This window comes from Dermacentor variabilis, chromosome 7 (genome assembly GCF_050947875.1).
Source record: "Dermacentor variabilis isolate Ectoservices chromosome 7, ASM5094787v1, whole genome shotgun sequence".
NCBI classification, from domain to species: Eukaryota; Metazoa; Arthropoda; class Arachnida; order Ixodida; family Ixodidae; genus Dermacentor; species Dermacentor variabilis.
The window spans coordinates 145,818,667-145,843,152 of record NC_134574.1 but is presented as its reverse complement, the minus strand read 5'-3'; the positions used below and the strand labels follow the sequence as shown (position 1 = coordinate 145,843,152).

The window sequence follows — 24,486 nt, the reverse complement described above, 5'->3', positions numbered from 1 at the left end:
CCCAGGAGCCGCCGCAGTCGGGTTGAGTGCGCTGCGCGCTCTAAATCGTGGTGTCTGTCCTCAAGTGGTTTTGAGAAAGATATATATTAAACGGTACACTTCGACAACGCGCCGCCCGGCGTCAGGTACAGGACACGTCGGCGGATGCATTCCACGGTATTTGCGTCCGCGGGCATCAACGACGCGGCCACTTTTGCTGCTGTGCACGTCTACCCAACTCAAAGTTCCCCATCTCTCGGTCTGAAGTGGTGCATATCACTTTTCTTACGACAGTGTCGCTGGGACGTAGGCGCCGATTTGGTGCAGTGACAAATGCTTGGCGGTCATGCCTCAACGAGCGTTCATCGCGATAGCATCAGTTATCAGTTTGAAAGGTCGAAGACCGGGCAGGCAACACCGTTGTGACAAAAAAAAAAGTACAGGGCAAAAAGAAAACCTTATCCTTATTTTACAACTTAGAACATGTCCTTCGATATTTTTTCTAGCTTTGAACAAAGAAGACGTGAAACGCGACGTCCCATAATCCAGTGAAAGAAAGGGCACACTAGCTATCGTACTATTCACAGCAAGTGTTAAGCAATTCTTAATTTCTCATCATTTACATTACCGCAGCAAGAATCTGCATTGCTGACAACATGCAGGTAGCGGTAAAGACGGGGCCCTTCACCAGTGGTACTGCTGACCCGCCCAGAAAGGCCATGAAATACACTACGTTGTACGATATATGTATGTTGCACTGTGGTGTTGAACATCAATATACATTTCAATAGTCGCCATGAATTTTCTTTATTTGTTACGTAATCCCCGTGTTGGGTGAAACCGTTTCGAGTGCATTCGCCGCGTTTGTTGTGACCCGCACCTACTGTAGAAGAGCACCTATCACGGCTTCTTATTTTTTATGTTCCAGCGTCACGCTTTGTAGGCGTCTCGCGTTGGACGGGCAGTTTTTTCAGTGACGCAACAGCCTGACGCTGCGTGCAGACCGTATGTCCTGCGAAGCTGCCTCAGCAACAAAGGTTCACCTTTGACTGCTTGTGCGGAAGGTGCGTGACCCCAACAGACGTACACCAAACGTTGTGTGGGTGACACCAAATGCGGATGCTTCGAACGCAGGCAATTTCTTTCATCATTCATACTTCGTCATTAATAAAGAAAACGTGTCCATTGGGGATACGTTCACTGCCTGCCTGGATGTTTTATTTCACAACGTCTTAACTCCCTTGAATAAACCCGTCTATTCTGATGGTGCTGCGTTAATAGTGGTCAGTCGCAGTCAAAATTAACATCTTCTGGCCTGCTGTCGTGATTTCACGACGTTCTGGTCGTGAGCTCCTAAGCTGGTACGCTTACGAGAATGAGACAGACAGACGGAATTCCATCGTTTATGTGGTAACCATGCAGGTTTAGCGTGTCCGGTATTCCGGTAAATGCAAGCCGATTAGGCGTTTTACCGGATAAGCGAAAGGCGTGGACGTGGACGTTCTGCACGGAGCAGCCACCTGGTGGCGCCCACCTCAACCCGGCAATAAGCAACACAAAGCACGGAACTAATATTGCAGTAACCAAGTGTATTGCACTTCGCTGCTGGCGTAAATTTTTCGGCAGCAACACGATTGTGCCGTTGCTGGAAAAATTTACGAAACGATCGGCTGGCCGACACCGCGATGAAGATACGCGTCGCACTTCGCGCCAACCGGCCTTGTCCCCTGATACGAGCTTCGCAGAGCGAGCAGCGCGAACGCTTACAGAGCCTGGTTGCTGCCCCCCGTCAAGCAGCTTCGAGTAGCCGAGTAATACCCATAACAGGCGAACACTCCAAAGGCCTATGGGCTAAGGGACATGTATTGAAAAGGCCCTCGCACAAGGTGACACGAGAAGGTGTCATTTTCTGTTGAAGGCCACTTGTGGAAGAGGAGGTATTCAAACTCCTTTGCGGGCCTGAAGGGGTAACCTCTGTGCGCAACTCTTCGGTACAAAAACCTTGACGAAATGCAATGCGGCCCGGTTAATATTTTTAGTGCTTGCAAAAACATTTTTTATGGTTAGCAGGTACGACAGTTTGACCGAGCAGACTATTTTCTCTATTACATTTTCTCGGTATCAATTTAACAAAGTAGCGCCGTCTGCTTTTGCTGCACTGCTAACTGAAAACATATAAAGTAGACCGCGTCGTACCGTGTGTCAGCGGCAGGACCCCTTTTGATAACGGGTCCCTAAACTTAAAAGAAAGGGGGTTACATTAAAATATCTTATTTCGCCCATGTGTCGGGGGTACTACACAGGACGGCCTGCAACACTTCTTGAATAGTAAACTCTACAACAGACGCCAAACGACGCCGTCCGGGGAGAATCTGCAGGGCCTCACATTGTGTACTTTCATTTACCGGGACAGAGAACGCGCACAAATGTACTCCGAAGGACGCTTTCCCTGTGCCTCGCTTGTTCCTGTCGTGTGTTCTTGTTCCAGCTATCTTACAGAGACGCTGTATATGACTAGGCACCAGCAATTTATTCGTCTCCGCACCCAAAAACTCAACCAATCACAGCGGGAGACGCGCGCCGCTGGGTTCCTTGCAACGCCACCAGATGGCGCTCGCCTCCGCGGCAGCGGCGGCGCCGGCCGTACAGGGGACAAAGAAAAGAACAGGAAAGCTCGCCTTCGCGCGTATAGCGTTGGCCGCAAACGTTTTCCGGTAAAGACTACGGTTGCATAAGCTGCAGTTGCCGGGAAGCGGAAGCTGTAGCATACGAAGCAGGGAGTGACGCAACTGCACTTTCATATGTAAAAAAGCATAACCCGTCTAGCAGCTTATCTCATTTGTGTTTTTATAGCGCTATGGATATGCCAAGAATAGTTAGGACTACCCAAAGTCAGCGCGAATACGATGAGCGACGAAAGGAACAGCAACTTCAATACGCACAACAGCGCCATGCTCAGGCTCGGCAGGACTCAGTTCAAGGCTACGCCACATTAGTCTAGCGGATCAGGTGATACCACAGCTTCGCTGGCCAATCACCTTCACAGCGTGGATTTGGAGCCCTTTTCCTTTCTTTTTTTGTGCCATTGGCGTGATGACGCCGTGAAGGTGCTTTGCGTCTATTAGCTGGACTTTCCGAATACTTGAACGAGAAGTACGTATAATCACATTAGTGGAAACTAGAAAGTCGTCCTATCGACGTGCGACTCGAGCAGAAGGCCGAGCAATGCGATATGCGAGCAAGCCTGAGCTCGGAAACGGCTCCTCTTCCGTCAACTGGAGACGCACCGTTGGCAGCGAGGGCTATATGGAAATAAACCTCTTTCGCTGGAAGTTGACACCGAGGTGTGTCGAAACGAGGAGCTGTCGCGTCGCGATTCGCGAAAAATACAACGGCGGGGCCGCCGAGGAAACGAAAACCAGATGCGGTCTCATCAGTGTCATGCATACGGAGGAAAAAGAAAAAGAAAATACATGGAGGGCAGTGATAAAACACAGCTTCGCGCGGAAACTGGATCTGAGACGTGGACGTGGCAGGCGAAATCAACGATATACGATAAGAAGGTGATCAACGATTTGCACGACTGCATGGTGTTTGCAAGAAAATGTAAGGTTGGCGTGTCCTGCCGGATCGGCACAAGGAAACTGGACACACACACACACACACACACACACACACACACACACACACACACACACACACACACACACACACACACACACACACACTCACACACACACACACACACACACACACACACACACACACACACACACACACACACACACACACACACACACACACACACACACACACACAGTAATGATGATATTAAGAAGCCAACAGACAATGATGGCAAGGAAAGCATAGGGGGAATTGTTTGTTGTTTAATTGAAATAAATTAAATTTAACGTGAAGACAACTGACTGCAGGGTGGAAAACGAACTCAAGTCGTTGCATTACGTGCGCGGTGCTCTCACCAACTGAGCTAAAAAATGTTACGCCATTGTTTATTATGTTTTAATGTGACCTTGTTCGTTTTGTATTGCTCTATACTGAGATGTGAAGCGGCTCTTGGAAAATTACTAAGTTCCGTTGCATCGTATTGTTGTATTCTTGATGTAGTCGTTGTATATCATGTGATATATAGACCGTTTCATCGGGCGAGGAGGATAGGGCGCGCGGAGAGTTTTTCCTCCTCTCTGGCTTGGGCGATCCGGCGCGGCGCTGCTTGAAAGTATTGCTGTCGCGTGCTGCGGAACGATTTCGAGATGTTTTAGACCTTACTTTGTGAACTTTACGCCATGTTCGTTCATATAAGGTCGTCAGGGAAGCCTTTCAGTGCAACTATACTGTAGGCAGAAATATGTCTTGGGGGCGCAAAAATGTGACGCGCATAATCAGCCGCGATGTACGCGCATTATCAGTCGCGGTGCGTGTTTGTTTACTATTTTGCTTATATCGATTTCAATTCAACAAAGAAAGCCGGCGTCTCTGCATTACCAGCATTAAATGGCAAATCAGCTCACTGTCTGATCGATTGGCGTAGAGAGTAAAACATAAGGGTGCATGCTCGTGCACGGCCAACCTAAGGCAACCACGAACCATCTGAGCGGCAGGCTTTATCAAATATTTGTGATACACTGGCATCGTTCTCACGCATTTCAAGTCTAGTATGCTTCAAATTACCATATGCCTTGTTGCATGAGGCCCATGGTGCTGCTCAATACAGGGATCACTGCGGTTGGTGAGCCAGCACGATACATATATAAGCTGTGTGCTTCGGCATTGCATTTTTCGGCCGTTATACAGCCATAATATATGAGAGGGTTCGCATAAAAAGAATGCGATGGCTATTTTTCAGCGCAAGATTTCCGTAATACGTGTGTGCGCGTCGTAGAGAACTGAACGAACACAACCGAAAAAAAAAAATCTGTTACCATCCTCTTTCTCTAAAAAGCAAGAGAAAACGGGCTAATGCCGCACAACGTTTATAAATATATAACCGCTGATGCCGTATGCTTGGACCATGCGCTATATAGAACAAAGATATCTGTAATCCAGCACCTACTACTGCTTAGGACGCTCGCGCAGTTCGTAAATAGTCGCTTTGCTGGACAAGCTTAATTCAGACTATAGGGTATGCTGCTATTACTAGCCAAAACTATTTTATTCGTAGGTGGAAACCTCATCCTTCCAACCAAGTAGTCACGCAATGAAACCTGCAGCGAACAGTTTGAACGCTTGTCAAAGTATAACAGCACAGCTCCCATCGTAGCAGAACGGTATCCACGCTGTTACGATCGTCGCGTATGTTTCATGGCTCATAAACCGCAGCTTAGAAATAGAGGATAATACTGCGATAAGGTCACATTAGTGATTGGAACATTCAGAAATACACAATTGATCTCCGAGGCTGATTGTAGGCTCAAATATGCGCGCACACATCGCGCTGCGTGTTTCGTCCACCTCAACGCCAGCAGAAATTCCGGCCATGACGCCTTAAACCACTTCAGCACGTCTCACAGAACCGTTTACCACGTAGAAGACACATGTCATACTAAACAGACCACACGACCGCGAAAACAAACGCCAGAACCTACCGCCGAGCGTATACCTGCCATGCAAAAGACCGCTTTCACCCAAGCCAGTATGGCGCTGCTCATAGGCGGCGCCACTGCGTTCACAATATGGCGGCGCCTACGAAAAAACGGTCTATATGGGTACATGAGGAATTCGGTTGTGGGGGTGGGGGGCGGGCTTAGGCGCCCATAGGTAAAATTATTTTCACATTTTGTCCGAGCACGCTCGCATTGTAATGATGCAAAGGGACCGAGTTGAACTTGAAAAAAAAAAAACTTTTGGTGCAGTGGAAAGTTTTACACTGGCAAATGCTTCGGTTTGTTATGTAATTTTGACTACACAAGTAAGCATCGACACTTATGAGTATAGCGCCACTAGATTTGCGTGGGCTTTTCAAAACTATCATAACTATAACTTATTCAAAAATATCAAAATAGGTATGCTTCTTCCGTGATGATAGCGATTGTGGCTTTAATTTTTCAAGGCTGCAAACAAAGTGCCAGAAATTTGTAAAATGTGTCACGTGACTACGCGCTCACGCACAGCGGCGCAGTGCTCTCACACGTGCCACGATCGAATGGCCGATGCGAATGATCCGCACGCCTTAGCTGAAACTTCCCTGCATTCCCGTGCTGGATAAAGCACCGTAAAGGCAGCACTCGTACGCACTATCCCCAAGCTTTATCTGAAACTCATGTCCCTAAGCATCCTCCCACACGCACTTCAGTGTTCACTCTTTCTCCCTCTTTTCCCCTTTCCATCACCCCCCCCCCAGTGTAGGGTAGCAAACCGAGTGCTCATCTGGTTGACCTCCCTGCCTTTCCTTTCGCTTTCTCTCTCTCGTGCGCACGCCCTCTCTCTCCTATCGCCACGACGGCATAAGCAGGTAGCGTCCTTGCTCCTATAGAGAAGGATGACACCACGCAAGAGATTGCAAATAATCGAAGACATGGAACTGAATTTGTGCAAAATTTCATGGTTAGGTGAAATTTATTGCTTGTCTACTGTGGCAGTAAAGGAGTCCGAGTATAGAAGATAACAGGTGGAGCGTCCATTTCTTTATCTTCATCCGCTGAATCAAACATCCGCGTGATGAAGCACACGCAGGCTCCGCAAAATTGCAATCGCTTGACATGGACTCGCGTCCGGTAGTTATTATGCCAAAGTCACACTGATTTCCTGTAATCAATGAGATTTTCGCCTAAGTATCATCGCATTCTCGAAGATGTGTCCGAGTTCGTGGAACATCAATTTTGGACCTGCACCTCATCGCCTATATTTGTAAACTTATCTTCGCACTCGATTGAGCGTATTAGTATAGCCTCAAAGAAATAGTGTCGGTTATTTCTCACCCTCTGTTATTCCGTTAACTGTACTCGCCACCTTCATAAGGTCGTCATCGGGAAAAGATACTGCTCGATATACGGTGCAAGCGAGCGCTTCGAAAATGAGCACACAGGAAACTAAATGGCAAGAAAAGCATAATGTACAAAGGGCCTATCGTCAAGTAGTACTCCAACTGTGACTATAGATGGGTCGTTCATTGCACATCAGGAAGCTATCTTGATATCAGATTTCGAGCCAATGCGACTGTGCTATTCACAATCTCCGCCGCGGCGCATACAAGAATAAAAAGAAATGAACTTCACCGGGCTCACTGACACACGTGAAAGTCACCAACCAAACGAGGTCAAGAGACACACCAACAGCAGAGCACGACCCACGACATCGCCTACACTGAGTAGTCCTGCGCTTCCGCCACTGGGTTCTATGCCGGCCAGGTGAAAGCAGGCAGTGCGTATCCGGTTCAGTTCGTTTCCGCACGTCACCCTCGTGACGCGGCCGTCGCAAGCGCAGTCCAGCACTCGGTGCGCCTTCTCCATGCGCACCAGGATGCGCACGCTGTTGCGACACCGCGTCGAGCAGTTGTCCGCGACGCCGTCGAGCACCTCGTGGCAGAAGCGGCGGTAGTAGTCCCACGCCACCGAGCACACCGGGTCCGCGACGCAGTCCTGGGCCAGTCGGGAACACTGCGGTCTCGCCGACGACGCCGTCGACGACGGTGGCGACGACGAAGACGGCGAAGAAGCGACCGGCTTCAGACCTCCGGGTAGCTGGAACGCCGTCGCGCTGGCGGCCGACGTTGACGAGGCGCAGGGCTTCTGCCACCAGCAAGGGGCGAGCCGCAGACGCAGCGCCCGGCAGTAGTCGTCGCCGCCGCAGTCGCAGCCGATGTAGGCGTAGCCTTCCTCGGTGCTCGCCAGAGAGACGAGAGACTGGCGGCAGTGGACCGAGCAGCGGCCCGGGGTGCGACCGGCCAGCTCCCGCTTGCAGTCCAGGCGGTGGCCGTGGAAGGCCATGCCGCAAGTCAGCCGGCCGATGCAGTCCTGTTCGGCTTCCTCGCACGTCGCCGTCCGACGACTCGGAACGATGGCTCGGGTCGAGGACAACGCGCCCACGGTGCCCGCGCCAGCGTCGGCACCGCGGCTGCAGTCGACGCCCGCGGCGCCCCGACCGCAGCAGCCCACAACGGCGATGACGAAGTTGACGAGAAGAAGAAGCATCTGGCCGCGCTGGGCAGGGTCCGGGCCGAAGAAGCAACGGCGTCCTGAAGTTATCAACATTCGATGGGCCTTCAAACTCGTTTTCTTCAATACCTCGTTGACCCTGCACTTGACGTTCGTTTGCGGTCTTCCGTCGACTCGAAGTCAAGCTCACGGCTCGCGAGGTCAGAAGCTTGGAAGAGGCTAGCTTGGTCAGAACCACGAGCTTCCGGTTGTACTGGACAGCGTCCGGTCCGAAGAAACAGGGCAAGGTTCTCTCACCGTTTGTTGGCACAAACCGTATTCGCCACGGTGCCACTGGCCTGAATCTTACGTCCGCACGCGGCCGTTTGGAATATCTTAAGGTCAAGCTTTAGGCGCATGCACTTTCTTGGACAGGTCTGTCTGCAAAATTCACGCTTGAGAGCTGTTTAAACTGCACAGAGGTTGTTCGAGAAAGCAAGTCTTCACGCGTTCTCGTTACCTATGTCCGGAGAACGCCTCTTGGAAACACGGTTATGGTTTAGAAGCAATGACTTCAACGAAGCGTCCGGTAGGTTGCCGCACTCCGAGTGGACTGCTCCCCACTGAAGCCTTGAATCGGACGTTGACTGAGAAGCAACTGACATACCACACTCAACCACAGAAAGTATACTCTCTTCCGTTGTAAGAAAATAAAATTTTGCAACTGCAGCTTCCTTTGTCTGTTTTCTTACGTTTCCTTAGGCGATCTACCTACTAGTTTATCTTTAGACAACAATTGAAGGAACGCTTCCAATTCAAGAATACCGTGCGCTAACTTCTTTCCCGTCCTTTGGAAGTTCGTCTTTTTAAAGCATTCCTCTATCGTGAAGATCTTATTCTCCCAACATCCTATAGCCCTACTGAGAGAACTGCGTTACCCTACGAAAACTTTTTCGTTTGCTTCGAACTGAAATGTTGAGCTTGAAAAGACTCTTCGTCAGCGATGCGAACACTTCGCGCAAACTACGTTTTATATCGGCTCGAACGAACCAATCCTCGACGGCACCGGACAGGGAACTGGTGACGAATCAAAATTGAAATGGGAACAGACCAAAAGCGATGCAAACTCTGGCTGTGGCAGACGACGGCGGTAGAATACGACTCGGTCACAATGGAATTCCCACCCATCCATTCGGAGACTTCAAAATGTGCATTCTGCCTTCCTGAATCGATTTCGCGTAGATTGAAACGCTATCTATCTTTTTCGAGACTTAAAAAAAGCTTTTGTGCAGTCGACCTTTGAAGGAACTGCCTTTCAAAATATTTTTTCTTCGCAGTTGCGCTCACGTTCATTGCCGTCGAAGCTAGTAAAGACGAACAAATAAATGCGCTTTCATCCCTAATGTAAAATCAAGCTTTCTCGCCCCCCCCCCCCCCCGATGGACATCAAAGTGATCAAATAGATGTTCTTTCAGCCAGAAAACGTCCAGACGGAATCGCCTTGTTTGTCCGGAGATGGTTTAGGCCTTCAACAGTATTGGGACCGACAATCTTGTACTTACGTGAAACGCATCACAAAAGCTCATTAATGACGTTCTTCCCGTCCCTAACTATCTAACATCATCAGTTTGCGTAGTGCCCCCCGTCCAGCGTTCAACGGTTACACCGAATACGTCCGTCGTGAAAGCCTTCTGATATAACGAAGCCTGGAGTACTCGACCAACTTAAGGAATTCCTTCAATGAGATCCTGAGAGTATACGCTCCAGCTTTGTTCATTGCCTGAGTTCGCTTCGCACCAGGGAGAGAGATTAATTGGAGCGCATCTGGCGTGTGGAATTAGGTCATGTCCTCACCGGTCAATTATTAATTGACGTTCCAGGCTCTCGGATCCACATCACAGAGACCTCTCGGCACACTACGGCCACCCTTCGTCCGTTGGAAGGTTTTCCCAATCCTCCTGTCCCTGAATTAGCACATCCGTGAATGGACTTTACTGAAGCACAAGCACGACAAAGCCTTATTGGCCCAGCTGTAACTGCAGCGCCGTCAACGGTTCACAACCGTACTTAACGCTCTTGAGAGCGTGTATTCGGTGTTTCTTCAGAACATCAGTTATCTCCATTCCATATCTTTCTTTTCCCGGCCGTCTAGCCGAAGATGCTTCAAACGTCCCTCGCACTCCTTCGTGGCGTTCTCGGCCGACTCTACACTGTCACTCCCCCCACCCCTTGACAAGGTCACTTTGGTGAGCTTTCTTTTTGACTCTGTCAGGCTTTTAGATGTTGGTCGCGAAGTCTCGTAAAAGATGCAGAAGCTCTGTTTACTCCATACGTTCTATTTAGGTGTTTTTAATGAAAGGCAGTCGCATTTCCTTATATATTCTTATGAACCGTCAGCAGCGCTTCGAGTTTCGAAAGAGTGCCAAGTTTCCAATATTTGCGCGCGGTCGACCGCTGGATCAATTCCTTGTTGACTTTGCCTCTATGACTATAAATACCCACGGGCTGCCGATCGAAGGGAACGTTTCCCCGAATCGGCACAGCTCCTACACCTATATGCACATTAGTGAATATGAAAGTCGCTGAGGGATTTTCTCAAGACTACTCTTTTTGCCCAAAGCCGAATACCACACTACGTTGCCCAGGTGAGTCTATTGTGCCGCGCGTTTGAATGCAGAGTGAAGTCCGCCCGTTCCTTCTTTTTTGTCTACCACGAAACGAACAAGCCACGGCTTGTACAGACAGGCCGGAACTTTTCGTTGGCCTTTCAGCTCTTTTTTCACGTTCCAGTTTTCGCTGACAAGTCACTTTTCAATTATTGTTCTCCGCAGCATTGTAACCGACGTACGCACAGGCGGTGCCAGTTCGATATCCCGCGTGAGGCTGACTTCTTCCACTGCGTGAACTTGGTTCCTAATGAAAGCGACAGTTCGAACACTCCCCATCACCCCCCCCCTCTCCCAAGAAAAGAAAAGAGACACCTCTGTCAATGGCGGATGAAAAAAAAAACAAGCCGAACCGAGGCTCAACCTGCCTGCCTAAACGGCGCCTGTAGCGTCAACACTTCTGGATCTGAAGCTGCATGCCTAATTATTTCGTGTGACGAAGTACGCCTTTTGTCCTGATAAAAAACTTCGTCGCATCCCACAGAATACCGCGCAGAGCGTTCGTATCTATATATTCAGAAAACACAGATTGCTCCGAGGCCAACTTCACTGACGAACTTTCTCGGGCATCTGTCAAAGCTTTAGCTACCGCTTTTGGGGGAGGGGCTTCTTTTAGCTAGTTTTCTTTTTTTTTTTCTTAGGTAGGTCTTTTCTCTTCAGATGAGTAGCATGGGTGTTGCGTACCGCAGCAACACTAAAGGATGGGCCACTTTGACGAGGAGAATCGATCCGAGCCCAAGTTCTTGACAGCGATTCAACGTTTTACGCAGGTTATTAGCTGCCACTGCATTCACTTCGTATCTTAATGACCTATTGTCTCCGCAGAGTTCAAGGTGGCCGACCCCCAAAATCGCCTATTCAGTGTGGCTGGTCCCTGATCGTAAAGTCTTCCGCAAAGTTATTCCGCCGCGGTTCGTTTACCGCGAGCTTACAAAGCTGCGCCTTCGATCTTGCTGCTCTGCTCCATCGCTGATTCCACTCGGCCCGCTGTCGGGAAAGTTGTAGGGTTCAATGATCTCACCACGAGCACGTCGAACACCGTTGCCCAAGAACTCGCTAAGCACGCTTCGACTGTCCACACGCTGCTGCACGTCCTCCAGTATCAAACTCTACAACGTTCGAACCACTTTCCTAAACACGGCGCGTAGAGTCGAGACAAAAATAAGCAGACGTAACGTGTTTTTCAATCCGAAGCCGACTGCTCAGCGTCTGCGATCGTTCTTCGGGTAGTCTCGAGCCCAATGTAAAAAGTGCACTCACTTCACACTCATTTTGGGGGTCACTGCCAAGACGCGTGAAGCCCACACAAAAAGAAACAACACAGCCAGCACGGAAGACAAGCGCGAACGCGAAGGTTTCAGTCTGCGGAGCACACGGAGCAATTCCGTCGGGAGGCGATCCGTTCGACTAGGGAGCTCGGGATGGAATGACTGCCTGCGTGTCGCCGCCGCGCTGCCCTAGCTCCCGGGGCATCGCTAGGGAAAGCAGGATGGAGGGCGATGGAAAGCGGGATGCAGGCGAGCGCGCGCGTAAGGAAGAAAAAGGAGGATGAGGGAAGCTGGAAGCGGAGAGTATTGACACTATCGGGAAAGAACAGAGGGAGGATGAAAGGGGTGGGAGATGGGCGAGGGACATCACTCGTGAAATACAGAGAAGCGGCCGATGGTTGCGGTGGCGAAGGAAGAGATGGAGATCGGCATAATGGGAGAGGTGCGAGGGTGAGAGCACTTGGAAAGTTGAGAGTAGACTACGGCAGCCGAAAGCATAGGGAAGCTAGGGGAGCAAAAGATAGAGAAGATCGAGGTATATCGGAGGGTAGCTAAAAGTTACTTGGGAAAAGGAGTGACCACGAGAGAACGGTAAAAATGCCCAAATTGGTGGTAGAGAGTGCTCGAAAGCAAGGTAAAGTTTTATGCCAGTTGGTGAGACATTGTGAATGAAAAAAAAAAACGCTACAGCCACTGGACGGAGGGACCGCCCTGTGTTGTCGTCTCCCTCTGTCCTGTGTTTGTAGCGGTTATTTATTCGCAATGGCTCGAAAGCAGGAGTGTGGGTACACGCACAGAAAACTAACGGAAGGAGGGTGGTGAGTACAAGTGGAAAGAGTTGTTACGTAGTCGCGGGATTAAACGAGAGAGATGACGGCCGCTTGGGGAAATTACGAGACCAGGAGTCTAGGAAAGAACATAACGGGATGACAAGAAAGTCTGAGGAAGGTGCGAGAAAATCATCCAGCACTTATTGTGTATCAGCCCGCGCTACGACGTACAACGCCTCTCTCTGCGGACAACCTTAAACCGACTGGACTCGAGACCGTTCTCCGAGTCAAAGATACTCGGACCGTGGCCACACCCATCACTGGCACGAGAAGCGATTCGTGCACTAGTACACTACTTGAAGTGCGCCGCCTTAAAAGACTGCTTAAAGTGTCCCTGTGCGTCCTCCCGCACGCACTCAGTGCTTCCTCTCTCCCTCCTTTCCTATTTATATTCCCCTTTTCTTCACCCCAAGTGTAGGATAGCAAACCGGGTGCTAGTCTGCTTGACCTCCCTGCCTCTCTCTCTCTCTCTCTCTCTCTCTCATCGCAAACAGGAAACGCAGGAAAGTGGGGAATAAGGTCATTAGGGAAGGCATGGAAAGCAGGGAAAGAAGAGTGCACTTTCATTGGCGACAACAGCTCTGCGCGAGGAAAACCAGTGACCATACCACGGAGAGCGGGTTTCTAGGGCATGTGCTACGAGTTCATCGGCCCGGAGTGACAGAGAAAGGGCCGCAGTTCGCATTTTATTGCCCCGTCTCTCTGTTTGGCGCACAATATTCATTCGTCTGTACGGAGAAGCACGTGGCATGTTCTGCTTTCCTACTCTCTCCTTTTGTTTTCACGTTTGTATACCCACGTAGCAACAAAAAAAACGTTTTGTAATTCATGGCCATGAATGATGAGAGTCATGATGAAAAGGGAGGGAAGGGGTGAGGAGGACAAGGATGCCAAGATTGAGCAGAATGGGGAAAAAAGGCACAGAGTGGAGAGTGGAAGAGTATATAACGAGATTGGTGGGCAAGAAGAGAAGGGATGCGGCGCGCAGTGGCGGACAATGCTGGCAGCGAAGAGTGATTGTTCGCGACTCGCGCGGAATCTCCGCGCAAACAATCCCGTTCGCTTCCACGCGCATACTGGGCCAGCCGGACAGAGCGCGGCAGCGGCGGGTGCCTCTACGTGCGTTCTTTTTCTCGTCACGGCCTTGCGTCTCGGACGAGAGTCGGCTCCTTCAGTTCGTCCTCGGTTTCGTTCCCCTTTTCGTCCATTTAATGGATCCCTCCCGCCGCAAGACATCAGCATTTGTACGGCGGCGATTGCCTCTTGTGGTTAGCTCCTTTACACAGAGGTCTGCCCTCAAACTACTCAACACAAATGTCTGGCGCTACCGCCTACGCTCGCCACCACTACAGCGCTTCCTCCTAGCTTGGGTGTGACCGCTGCTTCACACCATGCATGCATTTCCATAATGTCCATCCCCCTGGCATCGAACAACCTTTGTACTAAATTGTTTTAAATGTTTAACTTAATATCGTCATCTCGGCTGTGTTGAACAGCGATGGTTATATCCACCTTTATTTCTGCAATTTCTATCGTCGTATGCTTCTTTCGGAACGCTGCGAATAGAAAGTAACCCTGAAATATTTGATATCGTCACCCGTGATGGACATCACTGCCCGAAAGCCATGCGGATGTAGTGACACGTGTTAAAACTTCTTCCTCACTCACCCGCTATCATCATAATCATCGCATTGTAGTGTTATTGAGGCTCCATGTTCGACCACGTTTGTAGGTCGACCTTCGCGGACTTCTACAAAAATGTACCGTAAAACCAGGGAGCTGTATTAATCACCGACCGAAGTTGCCACTTATCCACAATTTACAACACAACTTCAGGAGGTTTGCTGTAACACTTTTTGACGTTGGACATAACACTAGACACTTAGAATTTATTAAGTCCTGTTTAGGTTCCCAAAATCAACCGTGGTTTTGTCTATGTCACTATATACGTACCGTAGATACACGTGTGCAATTCCAGCAGTGACATTGCTGACAACCGTATCTGCTGTTAGTCAAGAAAAATCGTTCCAAAAGCCAGGAGAGCTCACACTTCAACGTGTTGTTATCACTAGCTTTACTCAACATTAAGATACAACAAAAACATAGCATTCACCGGGAAGAGCGGAGTCAGCGCAGTCGACTGTCCTCATCGACCCACCGACAACCACCAGCAACGAGGAGGCCGAGCTCACCACGAATGGTACACTTATCAGGTCGAATGTTAGCCTGGCCTTCTACGATATTAACGTGGCGCTCAGTGAGGCCACGTTGCCTCAACTTCCTTTCATTGGTGTCCGTCTCGAAATGCTTCAGGAGAGACTTTGTTTTCTGCACGAAGAGGTCTAATTACTGGATTCTGGCGATGAAATATGTAGGAACATACCGTTCGCGTACACGACATGGATAAATTAGCTACGCTGAAGCCTAAGATTAGACTTGCTACTGAGATGAGACGGAGTGTGAACGCTGAATAGGTGTCGCAGACCTCTGGAAGCGAAACGGTGAGCTCATTACTCTTGTGCTTTGGAGCGTTGCAAATAATAATAATAATAATAATAATAATAATAATAATAATAATAATAATAATAATAATAATAATAATAATAATAATAATAATAATAATAATAATAATAATAATCTACCTAACTGCCTCACATCTTCTAAATGCATTCTATATGCCGATGATACAAAAATTGCTACTTCTGGCGAATGTCTGTCAACGATAATAACCAGGCTTAATAGTGATCTATATAACTTGCTAAAATGGGGAAAAATGAATAGACTTACAATTAACGCCCACTAAAGCTACATTTCTTTTATTCTCATCCCAAAATGAACCATCACTACGCATTCCGCCCATTTCCATTGGTGACCATTTGTTATCAGCAAGGGAAGAATGCACTATATACCTAGGTGTTATTATTGACTGTAACGCAAAATTTCGCCGCCGTATAACTCATATCAAAAAGAAGTCATCACATGGAATACGCATTCTCAGTAGGGCATCTCCATTCCATTCACGACCTGTGTTGCTCCCCTTACTCTATTTCGCGTTTGTACAATCTCGTATCAATTACTGCGTAACCACGTACACTACTCACCTAAGACCTATACAAACCATTCAGAACCAAGCAATCAGAATAGTCACGTCGAATCCACACACCGCCAATGCTAAACAGTTACTACAAGCAAATAACATTCTAGACGATGCAGCCCTTGTCAAATATACAACCTTGCCACTCTTCTTTTCAAACTAATAAATGAAAAAAATCTCATTATCGCTAATTCCTATATTATCTCGAAACAGTATGCTAACCCAACACTTTTCGCGCTGCATAATGACATCATTATGGCCAAAGTACGCACTAAATATGGGAAACAGACAGTTCACTTTTCAGCCATATCATCATGAAATACATTACCATTTGTCATAAAACACCAGAAACCCCATCGATTTTATGATGAACTGAAAAGTTTTCGGTCATGTGAAATGTCAGTGACACTATGCACTGTATAAACCGATTTTGGTTTTAGACCTGCCATTCTTTTGTACTCCAACAAGTAATTAATTCTCTTTATTTAATTTTTCTTTCTTCCTCTTTCACTTTAGCTTTATCTAGTTTCACAATATTGCTTACTACCGATATATTGTCTATTAATTACTTCATCTACTTATATCTGTATCTCATTATTTATCATTACTGCAATTGTACCGATTGATCTGCTGTTGCTTGCCAAATGAACTTCTATGTTAACCATGAACAGGAGGTCCCAGTTCAATTTTAACTATGAGACCTCCTTTTGTATACCTCTCTATGTATAGTATTTTTATGTAATAAAATTGATTGATTGATAGGTTTGTTGATTGATTGATTGATTGATTGATTGATTGATTGATTGATTGATTGATTGAATAATACCCGTGACTGTTATCATCTCCACCGTCAGCCTGTTTGTACGTTGACTGCAGGGCGAAGGCGTCTCCAAGCGATCTGCAATTATCCATGTCTTGCTCAATTCGATTTCAACTTTCGCCTGCGCATTTACGAATAAAATCACCACACGTTATTTTCTGCCGTCCTCGACTGCACTTCCCTTCCTTGGCACTCATTCTCTAACTCTAATGGGCCACCAGTTGTCAGCCCTACGCATTGCATGGCCTGCCCAGCTTTATATTTTTTTCTAGTAATGACAACCAGAATATCAGCTATCCCCGTTCACTACCTGATCAACACTGTTCTCTTCCTGTCTCTTAACGTTACGCCTAACACTTTTCGTAGCATCGCTCTTTGCGCGGTCCTTAACTTATTCTCGAGCTTCTTTGCTATAACCTCAAAGTTTCTGCCCAATACGTCAACACCGGTAGAATGCATTGACAGTACACTTTTCTTTTTTTTCAACGACAGTGACAATCTCCCAACAAGGACTTGACAATACCAGGCGTATGCACTCTAAGCCATTTTTATTTTCTTGGAAATTTTGGGAACCTGGGCGTCCTACATTTGAACCCACGCTTTTACCCAGCGGGAAGATCGATGGCGCTCTCAGTATACGTCCCGCATGCAGTCTTGACCGCTCTGTTAATCCTCCTTCGGTTCGCAGTGAGCTTCGAGAGCACGCCTTCGCGCTGGCGATTCTGCCCGCGATGTAAGGAGAAATCCCGTGACGTCATGGACGCCATATTGTTGTCATAATCGGAGCTTTATCAGTGCAGCTGCAGAGATAGCCGTATATCGAGATAACTCGGGGCTTTTTTTTTTCTCCATGCTCGCTGTACAACGCTATAGCGTAGCTTCGATTACGCCAATGCGTGCCCCTCGTAAACTATCTATAGCATACATGATGGGCGAAAAAAATACGTCAATCACTCAGCGTTCCGGCGAATAGCTTAATTCGCCTTCAACGGCAAGTTCCCACCATGGTCTGCATGATGCTGTGAGGATTCTAATTATGTAAGCAGTAATTAAAGATCGAGAGACTCGAATGCGCTGCTTCGTTTATGCGAACAGTTCCAAGGGCGATACGAAGTGCAGTGGAGAGAAAATTATCGGGGTATTCCCCATCTAAAGATGCGAAACGCCATGCATCCCACTAATCTAACAGCAGGGCCAACAGTCCTTGCAATGGTGTGATGGCATACCCACCCTAATAAATAAATAAATAAATAAATAAATAAATAAATAAATAAATAAATAAATATTGATTATTACATCAAAATAATTTATAGATAGATAGATAGATAGATAGATAGATAGATAGATAGATAGATAGATAGATAGATAGATAGATAGATAGATAGATAGATAGATAGATAGATAGATAGATAGATAGATAGATAGATAGATAGATAGATAGATAGATAGATAGATAGATAGATAGATGTCCTAAGTAAAAACTGAATTGGGACCTCCTGTCCATGGTTGACATAAAGGTTTCGTTCGCAAGAAACAGCAGCTAAATTGGTACCAGTTACAGAAATGATGAATAATGAAATACAGATGTAAGTAATGAAGGTATTAATAGACAACAATGTATCTGCAGTAAGCAACATTGTGAATCTAGATAAAACTAACATAAAAGAGGAGGAAAAAGAATTGAAAAAAGAAATTGGAAAAAAAAAACTTAATATGTCGGAGCACATAAGAATGGCAGGTCTAAAACAAAAATACGGTTATACGTATGGTACACACAGTCACATACATATCACAGGACAAAAAATTTTCAGTTCATGGCAAAATCGATGGGCTTTCTGGAGTTTTATGACAAATGGTAATGTATTGCATGATGGTACGGCTGCAAAGTAAACTGTCTGTTTGCCATAATTAGTGCGCACTTTGGGCAGAATGAAGCTATTATGCAGCGCGAAACGTGTTGGGTTGGGGTTTGTTAGAGATTATATAGGAATTAGCGATAACAAGATTTTGTCATTTATTAGTTTGAAAAAGTGGCAAGGTTGTACTCAACAAGGTCTGCAACGTCCAGAAAGTTATCTGCTTGTAGTAACTGTTTAGCATTGACGGTGTGCGAAATTGATGTGATTATTTCAATTGCCTGGTTCTGGATTATTTGTATCGGCTTTAGGTGAGTTGTGTACGTGTTACCCCAGGAGGTTACGCAGTAATTAGTACGAGAGTGTACAAACGCGAAATAGAGTGAGAGCAACACAGGTCGTGAAAATAATAGACGTACCCTAATGAGAACGCGTATTCCATGTGATAACTTCTTTTTTATAAGAGTTATACGGTGACGAAATTTTAGGTCACACTCAATAATAATACCTAAGTATGTGCATTCTTCACTTGCCGATAAAAAAAATGGTAAAAATAGAAGTGGGCGGAATGCGCAGTGATGGTTTATTTTGGGATGAGAATAAAAGAAATTAAGCTTTAGCGGGGATTAATGGTGTCTATTCATTTTGCACCACTATGCGTGTAACCTGGAAGTGCACTAAGCACCTTCCTAGGCCAAATAACAGTAGCACAATGGAGTAGTGGGAGGCGCAGCTCACCCACTCCGACTTGGCAGAACAAACTAGGCTTAGCCTGGTCGGGCAGACCGCCGAGGCCAGTGGGGCACTGGACTGAGGAGCACCAACCACCCCCTCCTTAAAATATTTTCCTTTGTAATAAAGTTTCTGTGCACATACATCGAAGCAACATTACTGTTTACGGAACACGAGGCACACACACACACACACACACACACACACACACACACACACACACACACACACACACACACACAAAAGAAAAACAGTAGATATATAAATGAAAGAAATGAAAGAAAAAAGGGCGCCAGTCCTCTTGCGCATCTGCGCAATTTTCGCACGTGGCAGCGGGCGGGCGCGTGTTAAGATAAAAGTCGCTCTAACCTCATATAAGAAAGGAATAACAGAACAGAAAAAAAAAAGAAACAATCAGGAAATAAAGGCGGAGGTCCGTTGCGCGTCTCTCTGGAGCCAGATTAGATTGCCGCAATCGCCCCAAGGACGGAGGTAAAAGGATCGCCCTGTTGGTCAATCGACCCTCCTCACTCTCCCCCCCCCCCTCCTTCAATCATTCGTTGCCTACGCCACCGCGTTCTTTCGCGCCCCGACACTTCCGCGCATCGTTCACTGCCGGGCGACAAACAGCCGGGAAAGACGTGCACAGAAGTATGGAACCGACTCGCGACGCAGTGAACTCGCATTCCTTGCGGTCGCGTTCGCTCGCCCGTGTGTAGTTGCAGCTGAGAAGATAGCGCAAACTTCGTCATTCGGCCTGTCGATCGGGGCCTGCCGAAGCTGGAAGCTGAACCTGCGGTCATGCCCCGGCTGGTCGCGTCCCGAACTGCCGCGCCACAGTGCGATCCAGCGCGCATGTAGGCTTCAAGACACTGCACGCAACTACGTTCCTGGCACGCTGTCACCGCAGGTCCGGTAAGGGTCCATTCCAAGAAGCGTTGATCGACTTAGCTTGTCATCGAGTACGCTCGGCGAAGGGAGACTTGGACGTTTCTGCCGTCCGGATCTTCCAGCTCCATAATCTGCTCGATTTTTCCTAGTTTCTTTAGCACGCTTTTCTTTCTTTTTTCTCAGATAAAGTATATCACGAGCCGAAGTAGCCGAATGGCATCTCCTCGTTCTTTCTTATTTCTGCTCCGTGCTTATTCCAGAGATACGACCAACGCGTCGTTGAGGGGGGCGTTGGGCCCTTGAGCAAAACCGGGGCCGCTGGGCCGCAGTCTTTCACGGGAATGTCGGCCGGCCAGTCGGGAAGCATGCCTGCTGCCATGGAAGAACCGAGGCTGCAACGAAGGTTTTGACCCCGAGAAGGAGAGACGTCCTTGCCTTGCCATCAGGTACCGGTACTATTCCTCGAGTTGGATTTCATGCGACCTTGAAAATGTTTGGCGGAACGTCCAGATTCAAACCGTACTTCAAAATGTAACGTTTAGCTTAAATGTAAGGTACTAGTTGCGTAGTGGTGCTCGTAATTGATGGGGACATGACGCACACATGGTGATTTCGTCAGGGTGACGCGGGCAAGTAGAACAGATTGCCCATCGGCCGTGAGACATTGAACTGGCCGGCTTTCGTCAGATCGCCAAAAGCCAAGCAGCATTGTGGGCCATATCTAGGACGGGACGATACAGCAACGTTTGGGATAGCCATTTCGAGCTTCCTTTTTTCACTTCCTGCGCCTTGCTAATCGTGATTCTTGGTGAGCGATGGAAGTTTGTGAACCGTCAGGCGCACCTTGCTTCTCCCGGTACAATTTTTATACGTAATAATATGAATGATAACGATGATAATAATTTACGCCGGACTTTTCGTGCGGCGTAACTTCCACGGCGGCCGCATTTCAATGGGGGTGAAATGCAGAAATAACCCTCTTGTGCTTAGATTCATTTAAACCCAGGGGGTGCAAGATTAACGTGGAAGCACCCATTACGGCTTACCTCATAATCGGATTTTGGTTTTGACACTTAACACCAGATTTTTTTCTTTTTGCTCTTATAATTTTCGAAAATGTGACCAACATTATGTATTTTAAACGGAATGCACATTCTATACAACAAAAATATATGCACGGTTGTAGTTCAAAACAATTACGAACCGATGACATAGGTATTCGACATTGTTTTACGAGGTCGAAGCGTTTTTAAGATCAAGCACCTTAATCAGAGTGCCGTCCGTTGGCCGGCTGTGGCACAAAGGGCATGGTTGCGCGATTTGGCCAAAAATAGTGCGCATAATCATCATCAGGTCAGAATAACAGGCCCCCGTTAAAGGGTAAATTGTCGTCTAGCCAAATGTATAGTGCGATGCTACTAGGGAAACCTACATACTTGCTGAGAAATTTGAGCGGGTTTTCTTTGCATCATCTGGGCTATACAGTCGGGGGTGGATGACGCTTTTCGTTTTCACGAACCTCTCTCCACCTCGCAGACTTCCGCTAAATTTGCCCATATGCTCCAGTCGTGTTTGAGAAAGAATGGTGCAGCAGATGCTCGCTGAAGCGACATTGCAGGTGAACTACTGGCGAAACGCTGACATAGTCGCCATTTGTAAACAAGTTTACGCATAGTTTCCTCCTGCAGCTCTATCATCTGTGTCGTTCTTTGAACACCTAAGAACCTATAGCTTGAGCATCGCCGGGATCGCCGTCAGTCTATGCTCACGGTATACAACAAAAAAGCTAGGTAATTTAGCAGGAATAGATCTCCCAACTGTCGTGTGCTGCCTTGGTCAAACCACGGTCTAGGGGACTGCAACCGATCTGATCTCGGAGGCCATGGCTAAGCGGGCCGCACGGTGTTCTTGGCGACTTTCAATTCGCCGTATTTATGTGTATAAATACCAATGCCCTCTCTCCCTCTCCTCCACCTCAACTGACCGCCGTAAGAGGTGTTAGCAAGAAACACTAACCCAATTACAGTGCGGCAAGCAGCCAGTATCCGATCTTGCTACAGGCACGACTGCCCGTTGTGCGGCGGCATACGAACACTACAACATATTACACGGGATTGGGAATCACACCCGTTTGATAAAACGCACCACACAATTGAGCAACGGGAGTCACAGCTAACCAGCTTAGACCCGGCGGGACGACAGTCCTTCATAAGACAGGTCAAGCAGGCGGCCGAGGCCAGCGGGGCCTTGGAATACGGAGGCTCCGACCATCGACCATTGCACGTAAACCCGTTAAGACAATAAAAGTTTCTCTCTCTCTCTCTCTCCTCGTTTCTTTCTGAAACGTAAATACTACTAGGTAATGGCAGAGGCTTCACTGGCCTTTGAACGACCGAAAGCTGAGCTAGTCGGTAACGATTGCCTTTGGTCTTTGGTCGATGGCCTTTGCTAAATTGCACTGCGAAGTAGCGTTAGTGTTCCAATAACGTCGTCTTTGTTTCATTGACAGCTGGTCCCCATATTACACCTGCCAAGTCGTCGCCGTCGATGACATGTGCTACGCGCGCGTTCCGGGAGTCCCCTCGGTCCTTGGCTGCGCAGCGCCGGGACCGGCCCAGCTTTAGCGGCGGCCAGCCTCCACCCGCGGTTGCCAGCGACAGGCGCCGTGGATCCGACCGAGCTGCCGCCACGCGGCAGAGCGCGCCTCGACGCTGGGGCCAGCAGATCGTGCGCCGGCGTACGCTACTGAACGGCGCGGCGTCGGCCATTGCGAGGATGCTGCAGCACGGTATGCGACACGTCCTCCTCTTGTCTCAACGGTGTTCACATTTGTGCCCTCGAGTCCTTTCTTTCGATAATTCCGTCCAGCTGAGCTGCGAGGGTCTGTTGACCCCTCTGCTAACCCTATGTTACTCCGATTCAGTGCCGACTGCAATGTATTTCTGCACATGAACACTTTAGCGAAGGCACTGCCATGCTTGACGGGGGATGTTGAAGCAGTATCTTTTCTTTTTCCCCCTTTTCCACCTTATGCCTGCCGCCCCTAGTTACCGTGTACATGTGGTTCGGACCAATGACTGCAATACATTTATGAAAAAATGCCGCATTACTGATTGTACATTGAGACGAAATTTAATCACTGTGTAATTAAGACTCAATTGAAAATGCAGAATTAGGAAGTCTCCTTATCGTTCTTCCATTTTTTTTTTTTTTCAAGGGAAACGGCAGCTCTTTCGAAGAGCGGTTCGAGAAGAGGTAGAACCGCCCTCTTTCAAGACCGACCTCTTCTAGCACGTCGTAAACGAGGCTTCAACGTCAAGCCGTGCTAAGAGAGCACTCTTGAAAAACTTGACGCATTTGGGCAGCGAGCCACCCACAAACACCGTCGAATGCGCAGTCGTTCAGTCTTTCGTGTCCAAACTGACAATCTTAGTTATCGTTCCTGGCAGCTTTCACTTTTCTTTATCTTTTTTTTTTTTTATCCAGACCGACGCTTGCACGCGCAGTATTAGATTGCAGGCCAGTTTCCAGGCATCTCCAATATCTACTAAGTTTTCAAATGACGTGCACATGCGATCGGCATTTATCATATCTTCTGTTTTTCTTGACGGCCACCCCAATGCCTCTTATGTGCATGTACTACTTCATTTTGCATATATGCTCGGTCTTTGCAACACAATGCGCGTTTGCGCGTACACACGTGTCGTTTTGATGCAATGTTTTTCCCACTACTGGATTTTATACTTGCTTAGACTAGCAGTAACTGGTATATAAATTAATGACCGTCACTGACACCAGCCTAGAGAGAGAGAGAAAATAATGCAGAGAAAGGCAGGGAGGTTAACCAGAGGTAGTTCCGGTTGGCTACCCTGCGCAGGGGGAAGGGTTAAGAGGGATAAAAAGAGAAACAGAGTAGAAGGGGGAGATAGAAAGAAAGGGAGACAAGCACGAACAAAGCGCGTACACTACAGAGCGGTAGGAGGCGGCATTCTTAGAGTCTGTCGTGAAGCCCCGTAGACCGCAAGAACCTTACTAGCGCGAGTAAGGCCTTCAACGCGGATGTTCTTTCGGAGCATTGGCCTAAAGCTTTAAGTTCTGAAAGTGGACGATTGTCCAACTGGTCCAGTACTCTGCACGTCACTTGTCTCTCAGCACTGTATCGCGGGCAGACACAGATAATGTGTGCGAGCGTCTCGTCGGTGTTACATGTGTCGCACGTGGGGCTGTTGGCCATTCCTATGAGGAAAGCATAGGAGTTTG

At 47.9% G+C, this 24,486-nt stretch overlaps 2 protein-coding genes across 2 annotated transcripts in view; both read right to left on the bottom strand.

Moving 5' to 3' along the window:
• LOC142588103 (retinol dehydrogenase 14-like) overlaps positions 1 to 24,486 on the bottom strand; it is a 169,166-nt gene that overhangs the window by 130,577 nt on the left and 14,103 nt on the right. The gene's annotated exons all lie outside the window — the stretch shown is intronic.
• On the bottom strand, positions 6,645 to 9,476 carry LOC142588100 (uncharacterized). Its single transcript, XM_075699566.1, has one exon. The coding sequence runs from the start codon at positions 8,184 to 8,186 to the stop codon at positions 7,236 to 7,238; it is 951 nt and encodes a 316-aa protein (XP_075555681.1). The 5' UTR covers positions 8,187 to 9,476; the 3' UTR covers positions 6,645 to 7,235.